This window comes from Muntiacus reevesi, chromosome 4 (assembly GCF_963930625.1).
Source record: "Muntiacus reevesi chromosome 4, mMunRee1.1, whole genome shotgun sequence".
NCBI lineage: Eukaryota > Metazoa > Chordata > Mammalia > Artiodactyla > Cervidae > Muntiacus > Muntiacus reevesi.
In genome coordinates, this window is record NC_089252.1 from 72,169,526 (window position 1) to 72,184,019 (window position 14,494).

A 14,494-nucleotide genomic window follows, 5' to 3' on the forward strand; every position below is an offset into this window, starting at 1 on the left:
AGAAGAGGGAAAAGTGGAAGCAGTGACAGATTTTATTTTCTTGGGCTCCAAAATCGCTATAGACTGTGACTGCAGGCACAAAATTAAAAACCACTTCCCTCTTGAAAGAAAAGCTATGACAAACCTGGACAGTGTATTAAAAAGCAGGAATATCACTTTGCCTATCAAGATCTGTATAGTCAAAGCTAAGGTTTTTCTAGTAGTCATGTACAGATGTGAGAGTTGGACCATAAAGAAGGCTGAGTGCCGAAAAATTGATGCTTTTGAACTGTGGTGTGGAGAAGACTCTTGGGAGTCCCTTGGATAGCAAGGAGATCAAACCAGTCAATTCTAGAGGAAATCTACCCTGAATATTCATTGGAAGGACTGATGCTGAAGCTGAAACTCCAATATTTTGGCCACCTGATGCAAAGAGCTGACTCACTGGAAAAGACCCTGATCCTGGGAAAAAGTGAAGGCAGGAGGAGAAGGGGGCGACAGAGGATGAGATGGTTAGAAAGCATCACTGACTCAGTGGACATAAATTTGAACAAACTCTGGGAGATAGTGAAGGGCAGGAAAACCTGGCGTGCTGCAATCCATGGGGTCACAAAGAGTTGGACACAACTGAACAACAACATACTGAAGGGTATTTAGGAAATGCAGAAATTATACTCACTCCCACCTCTGGGTTGTGTGTGCTCATCTGCTTAACTGGCACTCCCCACCCCTGCCCATTGCCCGGTAATTGGCTTTTTGTTACTAAGATCTCAATTGAAAACTCTTCTTCCCCCCTTGGGGAGATCTGCCTTGGCCACATTCTCTACCTGTCACTGTCACATGACATGTTTTCTAATTCCTACCCCAGAGTGGGAGAGTGGCCTAGTCAGGTGTATCACCCTTATTCCTCATCTGATAGTTACTATTCATTCATAGCCTTCTCATTCTAGAGAGTAAGTTCCTTGAGTGTGATAGAGTCTAATGATCCCATTAGACCTTACCTCTGGGTCCATGCTGCCCAGAACCGGTCTGGCATGCAGCAAGTGCTCAGTGCTTTTTGAAAGTCTGGAAAAGGTCCTTTACCAAATCATCCTGGCTTTCCAGGCTGGGATCTGTGCCCTCCCCTTCCCAGGAAGCTCTGCACATTGTACCTGGTCTGACCTGGAGGAAGCGGCCTAGCTGTCTTGGCCATTGGAATTCTCCTGGCTTGTGGCCCTCCCTTCTTCCTGGGCCTGACTGGGCCGTTCTTCCACTCTCAGCAGATTCCACTCCAGGGTGATGTCCAAGAACCTCTAGGTGGGGAAGCCAGAGGTGTGGGGCCAGCAGTGTGTGTATGTGTAGGGGCGTGGGGAGTAAGGAGAGAGGGGGATGGCCTCTCTGGTTCCCAGCCGAGATGGCAGAAGAAGGGGCTGGCTATTCAGAGCCTTCCAACACTGCTGTTTGCAGGAACACAGGGCAGCTAGAGATGCGGCCGCTTTTCCCCTAGAGTGAGAACCCAGACTCTGTGTACAGACAGACGCAGAGAGGAGGGAATAGAACTTTGGTTTATTAGACTGTATGCTTCCTCTTTGGGGTACAAAGTGAGAGGCCGTGGGGGTGGGGAGAATCTTTGGCTTCTAGGGACATTGGTGATCGTAGACTTTGTCTGTGTGAACTCTGTGCTGCCAGGATGACCCGCTGAATGAGGGAGACGCTGATGACAGGGCCCTTCTGGGGCCCTAGTCAACATGTAACAGAGACCAATCCGGCTGGCCCTGTCCTTTGTAGGATTTAAAGAGCAGAAGACTGAGAACATTTGTCTCGTATTAAAAGAAATAAAGGCTGAAAAAGTGGAAGGTCGTTCAGGGGGCTCTATCACAGGCAGTGGCATGCAGACTCACTCGTGTTGGTGTGCAGGCCAGGCCTGTGTGAGAAGTGTGTGCTTTTGTACACATTATATCCTCCACAAGCAGCCACAAGCCCCCGTTCTGTTGCTGGGCTTGGGCTACTCCGGAGGGCTTCTTCCCTACCATCCCCTGCTGCCTTTTGCGAGAACCTGGCCCATGGATGGTACTGATGAAGGGGAAACTTTCCGTGAATCTCAGAACATGCCCTTTCTTTTTGGTTCTTTCCTCGTGCGTGCAGGAGGTGAGCACCCACCTCTGTCCCGGGTCCCTGGGAATGGGTGGAAGACTTGGTGGCAGACGGAGGGGCTCACTGCGCAGCTGGTGTGGGGTGGCCACAGGGCACATGCAGCATCTCAGCCTCTGCCAGGCCCATGCTGAGCCCAGCCGGGCTGTGCAGAAACTGTCTCATCAAGGGGGAAGTGTGGCACCCGAGGTGGGGGCCTGGGCCCCTGGGTGGCTCGGCGGGCTCAGTGACCGTGGTGGGGGATGTGAGTGCTGTGGTCCCGCTCCAGTCCACCCTCTCAGCCACTGTTCCTGTGGCTCCGTAGTGCTGGGAGGCACCCGGCGCTGTCTGCAGCTCCAGAGCAGTCTTCTGCCTGGTGGGCCGGGCGCTGGCCGCAGCAGGGCCAGGCAGGGGTGGTCCAGAGAGCTGGGGGGCCTCTTTCTCTCCAGCCTCATGCCAGATATTTTTCTGGTGGGGCTGAGTCTGGCATTCATCCTGGGTGAAATGTACCCTCTTCACAGAGATCTCGGGGTTGCCCCTGGGGCTGGCCGCCTCCGGAAACTTCCTCGTGGCCGACTCCATGGAGATGACGGTTGGGGAGGAGAGTGACTCTCTGCTGAGAGGTAACCCTTGGGGGAGGCGCGAGTCTTCTCTCAAGGTCTCCAGCCTCCTGGTGGGAGGGGTGGCCAGGGCTGCTTGGCTTCTGGCCTCTGAGTGATTTCTGACCTTGGTTTGACTCTGGACCTCAGGATGGCTCGTAACCTCAGTTTGGCTCTTGACTAGAGTTTGACTTTGGACCTCCTGGCCTGAGCAGTTGGGCCTGACTCTCCCGCTGTCTGTGACACTGACCTCATGGGCACTGTGTTCCCTTGGGGGTCCCTGAGAATGGCCTCTGGTGTTACTCCCAGGCTGGAGGCTAGACATGGAACTGAGCGCCTTGTGCACGGCCTCCTCGATGTCCAACAGCCTGGCCAGGGTCTGTTCCTTCAGCCGGGCCACTTCCGTGCTAACCCTCGTCAGCTCCCCAAAGGCCTGCTCCACCGAGGCCTCAGGCTTGCGGGGGGTAGCGGGTGCAGGAGGGGCTCCTGGCAGCTGGGGCACAGCTTCAAAGAGCCTCCGCAGTGCCCGCACGTCCACAGTGCTTTCGGCCTCCTTCTCCAGAGCTTGCACCTGGCTCAGGAGGCCCTGGAGCTCTTGCTGGCCTCCCTGCAGAATCTCAGAGCTCTCAGGGGCTCCTTGCTGGGAAGCATCTGTGCACTTCTCTCCTGGAAGGCTAGGGCCCTGCTGCAGTGAGATGGGGTGGCTGCTGAGAGCTGAGAGCCCGAGGGGGTCAGGGCTGTGGTGGTTGCTGCCCGTAGCCTGGCTCTTGGTGGGCCCGGGGACCACGGTGCTGGGGCCATGCTGGGGGCTGGGCTGGCTCTGTCCAGCGGGGCCCTGGGGCAGAGGTACTCGGCCCTGGCCTGTGGCGGTGGAGACCTTGTTTGGCCGAGGGTCGTGGTTGGCTGTAGCAGTCTCGCCTTGTTTGTATTTTCCTGGCCCCGCCTCCTCAGCAGCGCTGTGAGCCAGGGCTGAGGACTTGGACAGCCAGCGAGGAAGGGGGAGCTGGCTTAGGTGTGCAGGTTTGGGGGGCAACTGGGGCTTCTTTTTCAGGTGTGTGGGAGGCTCCGGTTTCAGGGTCTTTGTCTGTGACTCCCCAGGGCTTTTCTGGCCAGCAGGGCTGCTGTGGGAGTGAAGGGGGTCCTGCGTGGGCTTGGAGGCCTGCCGGATGGAATTCTCATCATGCCTGGGTTGGGCTGGGAAGTCCGGTCCCGTCACAGCAGCTGGGAGAGGAGGAGGAGGAGGAACAGAGGCATTACGGGAGTGCAGATTGGCACCTGCCGCCCGAGGCCCGGAGGCCTGAGTGTGGTGGGCTAAAGGGGCAACCTCCAGGGTGGTCTCTGCAACTTGGAGGCCCCCTGGGCCGAGTCCTGCCGTCACCTTCTCTGGAGGCCCCCAGGGCTTCTGTGTGTGGCCCCCTGGCTCCTCTTGCCCGGGCCCGAGACTCTGACCCGGTCCTTCCAGGAGTGGAAGGGGTCCTTGCTCAGATGGCCGGACACCCCTGGGTAGGTCAAAGGTCCTGACGGGGCGAGCAGTGTAGATGCCATCCTGAATAGTCACCCACCCCCCAGGCAGCCCTCCAGGCAGTGCTTTCTGTTCCCCACTGACCTTTCCGGGGGCTGCTGGGATCCTGGGGTTGCCTCCCGCCAGAGGCCTGCTGTTGCTCTGGGCAGTCCCTGTGGCCGGTGTTTGCGGAAGCCCATTCTGGGTGGGCATAGAGGCGGCCCCAGGGTTGGGACCTGGCTTGTGCTTGCTCTGAGCTTGCTGCTGCAGGCTTTGGGCTTCCGCTGTTGCCGTCCTCCGACTCTGCATGGTGATCTGGAGGTCTGGGAACCTAGGTCCTGGGGGCGTAGTCATGGCTCCCTCTGACTTTCCTAAAGCTGCCGTCCCTCTCTGCCCAGTGCACCTGCTTTCCTGCTTTTCTTCCCCAGCCAGAGATACTGCCTTTCCAGTGACCTGTGGGGCGCAGGGGGTGGCCCCTGGCCCTCTCAGATGCCCCATCCCCACGTTAGGGTCCAGTGGGGGAATGTGGATGACAGCTGCAGGCAGCTTCTGGGCCCCCTCGCTGGTCGGCACTGGACTTGAGTCAGCCGGCGGCTCCCACCGCAGACTATGCAGGCCACTCAGGTCTCCTTTGTTTATGCAGCTGGCCAGCAGCTGCACACTGCTCCTTTCGGGGGCCCTACTGGCTAGCCAGGGTTGCAGGGAGTAGGCGGTCAGTGCCACCAGGCCCTGCTCTGTCTCCTGCATCACCAGCCCCGTCCTCCCCGCCGAGGTCCCGAGGCCACAAGCCAACAACTGCTGGAACTCAGGGTCCATGTCCTCAATGCTCCCACTGCTGCCTGCTGCTGGCAGCTTCAGCTGCTTGAGGTGAAGCTGGCCCGCGGGGTCCTCCTGCACCAGCAGCCCCTGCTGGTCCACGTCTGCCCGGCGCAGCACTTGGCGGACAATCCTGGGAAGCTCCCCAGACACCAGCTCCTCCTTTCGAATGTGGGGGCCGCCTTGCCCTGGGCCTGGGAGCACATACCTGGCGAGGCAGAGCTCCCCTGGCCCTCGGGCCTCCATGAGGATGCCTCCATGGTGCAGGATGCCAGGCGTGGCGTGCAGCGTCCGCAGGGTCCCCTCAGCTGCAGTCTCTTGCCTCTCCCGCACCCCATTGCCCGAGGGACCCACGGCCTGCTCTTCATGGAGGGTGCCCCCTCGGATGCTCTCAGCAGCCAGGGAGCCCATGGGGCAGTTCTCAAAGAGCCAGGTGAACTTGTGCACTGAGCCGGCTGGGACGGGCTCAGGGATTGCCTTGGGTCCCTGGTCTTCTCTCTTGCCTGCCTCCAGAGCCTGGAAAACCTCCTTCTGACGAGACACCTGCCCTGAAGGGATGTCCACTCTGCTGCAGTACCGCACAGGCCCCCTTCCGCAGGGGTGGCCTGAGGCCTGCAGAGGCTCAGTCTCAAAGACGTGTCTCTCCGTCTGTCTTTCCCCAGCATGGACCTGGCTGACCTCAAGGTGCTGCTCCTTGGAGCCTTCTGGCCAGTCCGGGGATTGGGGTGCGAACATCCAGGTGCATGACTGTGCCTTGCTTGTGGGGTCTGTGACCTCTGACCCCTGCCTCTCGGCCAGTTCACTCATTGGGCATGTCTCGAACAACCAGCGGATGGTCTGCACGTCACCTTTGTGGGGTGCTTCGGGCTGAGGGCCTCCCTGAGGCTTTCCTTCTTCTTCCTGTCGTTCCTGCTGCTCCCGTTGGTGGATTACCTCCAGGGGCTGTGTCTCAAAGAGCCACCGAGCAGTGCCCACGTCTCCGGCCACCACTTCCTGCCGGGTGATGCCCTGCACCACATCGACGGTACTGGGGCTTCGGCCTAGTTGGTCTAGGGGCTGTGTCTCAAACATCCACTTGTAACCCTGCACGTCACCTCCAACTACCTGTTCTCTGCTGACGGAGGTCAGGGCGTGGAGGTGACCTTTGCCATCCTGCATGGCGTACACTGGGGACCCTGTGTCCTGGGACTGCCCAGCAGACTCGGTTCCTTCTGCTCTGTGTATGCTCCCAGGGGCCAAAGCTTCCCCCTGCCCGATACTGTCCAGGGGAAGGGTCTCAAAAAGGTTCTTGAAGGTCTTCACATCTCCCTTCACTCCATCCCTCTCGGGGGCACCCTGACCTCTGGGGTCATCATTGGATAGACACTCATTTGTGAACCTCTCGCCCTCCTGGGGACCCACCCGCTGCAGGTGACCCACTTGGACGTTGTCTCGGAGGGTGTCCAGGGGCTTCGTCTCAAATAGCCACAGGGTGGAGCGGACATCACCGGGGACCACTGCCTCTTTGGGTGGGGCCTCTGCTCCGGCCTCCTCGTCTCCCTTGAGAGTGTCTAATGCTCGGGTCTCAAACAGACGCCGCTGCTGCTGAACGTCCGGGCCAGGAGGGATAAGGTCCGGGGATGGCTGGAAGTCCTTCTCATCCACTACAATCTCCCGGATGGCATCCAGGGGCTGTGTCTCAAAGATCCAGCGAGTTGCACTGACATCGGGCCGGGCCGTCTCCTCCAGGGAGATCCCCCGGATCACCCGCACCTGGCTGGGGTCCCGGTTGATGGCGTCCAGAGGCTTGGTCTCGAAGAGCCAACGGCCAGACCTCACTGCGTTGCTTTGGATCTCCTCCCGGTAGGCGGCCTTGACCTCATGGATGGCGCCCTCTGAGTCCTGGATGGCACACAGCGGCTCTGTTTGGAACAGTTTCACTGTCTTCTTCACATCGCCCTTCAGCTCCTGGATCTCTGAGCGCAGCTCCAAGGGGCTCTGCTCCTGGGTGGAGGGGCGGGAGCCAAGGCGGTCCAGTGGCCGCGTCTCAAAGAGCATCCTGGTACCCTGGACGTCTCCGCTGGCTGCAGGCTCCCTCACTGTAGCCTCTGGTGCTTCAGCACGAACCGTCAGTTCATCCAGCGGCTTCGTCTCAAACAGCTGGCGGGCCGCACGCACGTCCCCTCCGGATGGCTGAGGTCCAGCCGGCTCCTGGTTTATGCTGTTAGCAAAGGAGCCCTCCTCAAACTTGCGGGAGGTGGCCTGGACGTTCCCACTGGGCACGGACTCCTTGGCAGGTGGCTTCTCACGGTCCCCAATGGCATCTAGCCGCCAGTTGTCAAAGATCCAGCGCATGCACTGGACGTCACCCTCGGTGGGCTCCTCGGAACCCAGGACCTCTGCCAAGTCTTCGGCCACGGCCTCGGCCAGATTCTTGCGGAGCTCGGGGTGGATGTGCTTGTAGAGGCGGCGGAGCTCGCTGGCTTGCCGCTGCTGGTGGAACTTGGAGAAGGACTCCTTGGGTGGCGGCGGTGGCAGATCCTCCAGGGAAGGTGGTGGAGGGAGGGGCAGGTCCTCTGTAGCTGCCATCGGGATGGTTGGGGTGGGGGCCACCTGCGTCTGGGCATCGGCCATCCTTCTGAAGAGAGGGGGCAGAGGTGAGGATGGGGTTGGGGAATTTAGGTGGGATGGGGGCTGGTTGCTGGGAGAAATGTCAGAGTAGCCCTAGGTGGCATGTTCTTAGAGATCACCCCTCCTGCTTTCCAGACCTCACCGGGGTCTCACCCTGCCACCTGCGTGGTTTCTGTGTGACAAATCTTGAATTTAAGGCATATGGAGCCATCCATCAGGTGGGTCCCTGCTCCCCCAGAATCACCTGGGTTGTCAGGGAGCCAGCAGAGCCCTGCAGGCTTTGAAACTCTGTCTTCCAGTTAAGGGGTGCCCAACCCCGCAGTGGGAAAACTGTTCCTGTCCTGTCCCATCCTTGCCTGCTTTTGCCAAAATCAGTGTTTCCCTGGTAGATTCCCAGGTGAGTGGCCTAGGGATATTCTGATTTAAGGGATCCCGGCCAGGGAGAAGCAGGTCCCTAAACTGGTGACTGGACTTTCCTGGTGGCTCAGACAGTAAAGAATCTGCCTGCAGTGTGGGAGACCTAGCTTTGATCCCTGGGTCGGGAAGATCCCCTGGAGAAGGGCTTGGCAGCCCACTCTAGTATTCTTGCCTGGAGAATCCCCATGGACAGAGGAGCCATAGTTATCATGGAGAGCAATAGTTATCAGTCATGTTTCCTTTCTTAACACCAGAGGGCGCACTTGTCCCTTTCACTGGGGGGGGCTGTCCAGCCTCTTCGCTCTCGGCTCTCCTTTCTCAGGCCAGGGAGGCAAAGCAGGGGCCGGCAGCTCTTGCAGCAGAAGCAGTAAGGCTGAGCGAGTGTTCACCAGTTGTCTCGTGGTTAAGCAGAACCCAATTCTAAATCCTAGCTAGGGGTTTTCTGAGCTAGGGGGACCTCTAGGATCTTCTGGCCCAACCACTCTTGATTAAAGGTGAAGAAAACAGGTCCAGAGTTAGATCTCGGCGAATGAGGCTCAAGCAGTGCTGGAGGGGGGTTTTAAACACTTCAGGTAGGAAGTGTGACGCTTTCTCAGTGGCTGTCGTGGCCCTCTGTTTCCCAGCAGACACCCCAGGAGGGGAGGCAGTGAGACTGAGGGCCTTCCTGCAGCGAGAGCCTCACCCCTTGCTCACGGACCTCCGTCCCCAGCTGTGTGCAGCACGGACCTCCTGTGCACTCCTTCCTCCCTCTTCCTGCCCATCAGCTTCCATCGAGGCACTGCTCCCCATGCCCCTGGCCCACCGCTCAAGCCCTCCTCTGGTCTCTGTCCTCGGTGTCTTATCTGTCTTGTGACAGGTGTACTAACAGTCCCCAGAGGCCAGTAGGGAAAGAATGAGAAGCACGTCCCCCCCTCACTGCCCCTGACCCACAGCTCTGCTCCACACTCAGTGCTAAATATAGCTGAGGTCCTGGCCTCCACACAGCAGCCCTGGGCAGGGGGGTGGATAGAGGTCAGGCTCAGCCAGTGGGACCCTGGGAGCCTGACCCCCCTCAGCTCCTTCTCTGGCCTGCAGGATGACCAGTGCTAGAACCATCTTCTGGGCATAGGGACCTGGGGGTGGGGGAAGGACTTCCTTCTCTCGACTATCTCAGAAGGGGGAAACCAAGTCCTGCTTGCCCCACCCACACCCCGGCCTGTCCTCTGAAGACATCCAAGGAGTGTGACCTCTAAAGTCGACAGCCCAAGGCTCATCACATGCTCTGGGTGCTGCCTTTAGCCTCTGAGTGCTCATGAAGAATTGCCCCCCCCGCCCGCCAAAGGCAAACCTTGACGGTCCCCACATCCTCCCTATCTTGTCACCAGTGTGGCCTGAGCAGATGGCGTGTACAGGCCACCAGCTCCACCCCAGCTCCACCACCACCCTTAGGAATCTCCAGAATCCCTGCTACGGTCACGTATGATCAGAATCAGAGTCCAGAGGGGGCAGACCTGAGGACCCTCCGAGGTCACTGAGCCCAATCCCCTCCTTGTTCAGAAGGGGAAACTGGCCCCAGGAGGGGAAGGAGCTGACCCAGGCGGCTCCACCAGGCGGTAGCAAGGCCTTCCCATCTCGTTCTCAAGGATGGGAGCTGGGCGGGGTGAAGGCAGAATTCAGAACTGGTACCAGACTTAGGGTAAGGCCTGAACCCTAGGGGTATCCCTGAACTTGGCCTCCCAGGACTGGGCCAGCCTCTCCGGGTGACCCCCACTTTTGCCTCCAAGTCTGCTCTTTCTTGGCCCAGACCCCTTCACACATCTCTATACTTGGGCAGACTCAGACCTGGTCACCTCAACTTCACCCCCCAGATCTTCCTTAAGGGCTTTACTACTGGGCAAGTTGATGGCCCACATCACACCCGGGCCCTAGGCCATGTGGGGTGCTGGGCTCAGGCCAGCCTTGGGGAGACATTTCTGGGCCAGCTATGCCAAGATTTCTACCCACAGCAGCTGGGCACGGGGCTTGTCCTGGCAGCCTAGAGTCAGGCCCGCTCACCCCACTCCCGCCCCCATGTCCTCCCCTGCCTCTTCTGTCCAGACACTGGGCCTAGCTGGGGCTCCTTGGGAGGAAACCCTGAAGCCTGAGGAGCTCCATACCTGATTTTAAAAATCACAACTCCAGACCACTTCCTCCAGCAAGCCTTTCTGGATTACACCAGACTGGCTGGAACCTGGCGCTCTGTAGGCCTCAGGCCTATGGCAGCCACTCTGAGCGCTACCGTGGGGGTCACGATAACTCTGGCAACGTCCTTGTGGAATCTTTATATCAGGCCCCTCCACTCACCTGCTGCAGATGTGTGACCCCAGCTCCCACCCCTCACTCAGAGCTTCCCCTAACACGCTGCCCTGAGAGGGGCCAGAGGGGGTCCCGGCCTGGAAAACCAGCCCCGTTGCTGTGGAGAGAAAGGAGCGGGTTACCCACCTGCGGGTACTACTTGGCTGACGGGGTTCGGGGTCTTCGGCAGGTGTGGCCTCCGGCTCTGTCCCGTTGCTCTTGTTGGGGCTGCCCTGGCTCTGCTGGCTCCGTCGGACGCCTTCTCGCCGCCCTGGCTTGGGGTCTGTGTCCCCTGCCAGCCTCAGCAGCTGCCTTTATCTGTCTGGTTAGGGGGTGGGCCAAGGTGGGGGCGGTGGGGGGAGGCTAAGGTCAGAGTATGAAGTGGTTCGGTTATTTTTAGGGCAGTGGAAGTGATTCTCCATCTCGGGCATGAGTTACATGTCCTTTCTGCTAGGGAGGGGAAGAGGAGTGAGCGGGGGAGAGCTTCATTCACCCAGGTCTCCTCTGAGGATTGGGGTCAGTGACTCAGCTGTGGTGTGGGGTGCAGACATCCCAGACTATTCTGAGGGAATGAATAAGGAGGAGCATCTGACACCTGGTCACCTCGGCCCCCATCCTGTGAGCTCCCACGTCCCTACCCCAGCCTCTGACCATGCTTGACGTGTGCTATGTCCCCCTTGCCAGGAGACTGGAGGCCCCCCGAGGGCAGGCCTAGGCCCTTGCTCCTCAGTTCCCAGCCCGAGACCCCTGAGAGTAAGGCCCTTCTTCTCCCCACTCCTGCGCTAGACATTTCCCCCGTCTCTTCCATCCCTCCCCACGTCCCTCCGCACAGGTATAAACAGCCCTGAGTGCACACAGCTGGATTTGGGGGAAAGACATCGGTGACTCCAGGCCCCAGTTCTTCACGGGTCCATGGTTTGTCAGAGGATTCCACAGCCTGGGTCTGTGGTGTTCACAGCAGAGTATCTGGGTCGTTGTTTACTGTCAGGCTCTCGCCTCTGACTCAGGGCCCAGGCTTTCTGGGAACGGAGGGGAGGGGAGGGGCAGCACGCGGGGAGCTGACTCTGGGGTTATTTCTGACCCGGAGTCATCCGCTGCCAGTCACAGAAGGAGCGTGTGTGTACGTTTGTGTGGGGGGGTCATGACTGCCCCTCCTTGGCTGCCCAGAGCCCAAGGGGCTTAGTAGGCTCCAGAGGTCCTGGCATTTAGGCCAGGAAGGGCAGTGTGGTGAGGGGCATCGGGGGACCACGCAGAGCACAAACGATGGAGGCATTTTGCCCGGGTTCCACGTGGAAGTTGTGTTCTGCTACCTGGCAGAACAGGGTCTTCCTTCCGACATCCTGGGTGCCCTCTGGTGCCAGGAGGTGATGCCAGGCACTGCTCACTGTTTCCATTGAGTCAGTGTCAGGCAGGCGGCCTTGGCCTGGGGTGAGAAGAGGGGCATCGGCGAGCCCTCCTCCCTCGCCTCCTCTCTGACTCCGGCTTTTTTGCCCTTCCCTGCCCCAGCGCCTGTTTCTTGGATCCTGTCTCTCCCCGGGAAGGGCAGGAAGATGCCCACCCTCTTGGGCCGAGGGAGGAGGTGCCTTAGTGCCTGCCCCCTGGAGTGCTTTTGAGACTTGAGTGAATTCACATGTGAGACGGTTTTGTGAGAGTGCTTAGCACATGGCCTGTGTTACACAGGGGCCTATGTACAGGTTATTACGTACGTAAGAAAAGGAACGTCCCTGGTGGAATCCACTTTTGCACTCCCTGCAACTATGATAAACTCACGGTAGAAATTTCTCAGGCCTGGTTTGTTTTTATCTCATACAACTGTACTGTCCAATACAACTGCCACTAACCACATGAGACTATTTAAATAAGGTTAAAATGAAACAAAATGAAAAATTGTATTCCTGCATCCCTTTAGCCACATTTTAAGTGCTCCGTGGAGCATAGTACAAAGTGTTTCTGTCGTTGTGGAAAGGTCTCTGATAGCACTGTCATAGACACTGAAAATCTCATCGAGGATGGTGTTTCCTCCTTTGCCTTGGCTCCAAAGATGCTCTGAGCTAAATGTTTAGTCTTTTAGCAGGTAGACTCTGTGGGGCATCCTGTGTCCTGGGGGTAAACAATTGTCCCAGTTGTCTGTCTCTGAGGGGTTTCCCAGAACAAGGGGCTTTCAGTTTTAAAACTGGGAAAGTTCGAAGAAAAACAGGCTGAGCAGGTCACCCTCCGTGTAATGATCTAACAAAATCACATCATCAAGGTGTCAGTGATAAGGTCATTAAGGCAGTGGTCAGGCAGTGTTTATCAGAGTATTTCTGGTGGTGGAGATGCTGGGCAGTTATCTTTTTAAAGCCCCCTCAAATCATTTTGGGAAGGAGGCTGGGAGTAAATCGCTAGCCTGAGGTCGAATAGCTGTGCTGGTTAATTGACCTGTCCGAAGGCAGAAGGGCTGGGAGGGAATGGAGAGGGAAGGTGTTGTGTTTCAGCAATTACAGCCTGCACCCACCCACCCCCCACCCCGCTTCTGGAGTTCTCCGCAGTCTTGAGGGCACATTCCTCTGTCAGTTCATCCCTCTGCAGTGGGGGTCTGCTGAAGTTGGGGATTAGTCAGAAGCCCGTGCCTGTCTCCCAGGAAAACGAGTACTCTGACAGAGCTCAGAGTGAGCAGCTGGCAGTAGACTCACCCGATGTTTCAGGAGAGGCAGGACGCAGGAATGGTTCAGAGCCAGGCTGCCTACCTGAGTTTGAATCCTGTCTGTGACACTTGCTAGCTGTGTGATGTTGGCAAGTTACTCATCCTGTCTGTTCGTCAGTTTCCTCATCTATAAAATGCACATAGTAATAGTGTATACCTCAAAAGGTTGCTGTGAGGAACATACGTTTGTTACACCACATCTGGTACAGTGCCCAGCACATGTAAACTCAATGAGTGAGCTCACTACGTTCTCCCCTGGATCCCCACCACCGGCAACTTTCCCTGGTCCCAGATCCCAGTGTATGCTCTGGTCTAAAGGCAAGTGTCCCTCAGAGCCCTGGCTGGCAGTCCTGGCCTCCCTCCAGCTGAGAAGCAGACACGGGTGTCAAGGGCCAGCTCTGGGCAGGCCAGGGGGTGTGTGTTCCAGGGCTGCAGGACAGTTCAGCTCAGCCTCTTGACAAGACCCTCTGAACCTGCAGAAGGGCCTTTCTGCTCCTTTCGGGGGGCAGCTCAAAGGTGGGCAGATTTGAGGGGAGAGTGTCCACCTCCTGCCATAGGAGTCTGGCGGCCGTGTCGTGAGGGTCATGTGGGCCCTGGTGTCAGACTGCTGGGATCAAGTCACCAGCCTGTCTCTTCCTATTTATATGACCTCTGAGAGTTTTCCTGCTTTCTGTATTCTACTGTGTTAGTTTGGGATCTTCCAAGAGCAGAGTCCAAGAAGAGCATTTGGGTACAAGTGGTTTCACTGGGAGGGGAGGAAGGGGATGAGGGGTAAAGAAGTGAGGAGAAGGAAAGCAGATTTCTGTGGACAGCTGGGGCTGGATCCCACTGGAGACTTCTGGGAGCTGGTGTAGAACACGTCTTACCCGGGCGGGGTAAGGGGGCTGGGGAATTTATCCACCCTTCCTCACCCCCCTGGATGAGGATTGGCCCCGGAAGCACTGGCTCCCCCAGATTTCCTGTCTCCCCTGAAGGCAGAGAGATCCAAGTGATTGAGCTTAGGACCCTGTGATCCTGTACGGGGACTGCCCACTGAAGCTGCTGGTGACCCCAGGGAGACGTGAGGGATCCAGGGGCGCTGACAACATCTGCTGCATTAACTTCTCCCACCGGTGAGATAATCACCTGTGTCGCAGGGCTGTTTTGAAGATTTAGACCAGTATACTGTCCAGTGGAAGGGTTTCCCAGGTGGCGCTAGGGGTAGAGAATCCTCCTGCCGATGTAGGAGATGCCAGACACACTGGTTCATCCCCGGGTTGGGAAGGTCCCCTGGAGGAGGAAACGGCAACTCCAGTGTTCTTGCCTGGGAAATCCCATGGACAGAGGAGCCTGGAGGGCTACAGTCCATGGGGCCACAGAGTCAGACACGACTGAACACAAGAACAGTTATATATACGTATACATCCAGCAGAAAAACAGTGCAAGCCCCACAGGACACTTTAAATTTTCTGGGAGCCACTTTGTGAA

The 14,494-nt window shown here is 57.9% G+C and overlaps 2 protein-coding genes across 19 annotated transcripts in view; one reads left to right on the forward strand and one right to left on the reverse strand.

The window, feature by feature from the left end:
• The window catches only part of CCR8 (C-C motif chemokine receptor 8), a 140,866-nt gene that overhangs the window by 16,013 nt on the left and 110,359 nt on the right, over positions 1-14,494 (forward strand). The gene's annotated exons all lie outside the window — the stretch shown is intronic.
• Positions 1,506-10,620, reverse strand: XIRP1 (xin actin binding repeat containing 1). 4 transcript variants are annotated; one of them, XM_065933043.1, is made up of 3 exons: positions 10,492-10,620; positions 4,294-7,621; positions 3,772-3,908 (listed from the first exon to the last, which is right to left on the reverse strand). In XM_065933043.1, the coding sequence occupies exons 2-3, from the start codon at positions 7,615-7,617 to the stop codon at positions 3,900-3,902; spliced, it is 3,333 nt and encodes a 1,110-aa protein (XP_065789115.1). In that variant the 5' UTR covers positions 7,618-7,621; positions 10,492-10,620; the 3' UTR covers positions 3,772-3,899. The 4 variants fall into 4 exon arrangements, with proteins under 4 accessions (XP_065789113.1, XP_065789114.1, XP_065789116.1 ...); XM_065933041.1 differs by having other exon boundaries at positions 1,506-7,621; XM_065933042.1 differs by having other exon boundaries at positions 1,506-7,618; positions 10,492-10,609.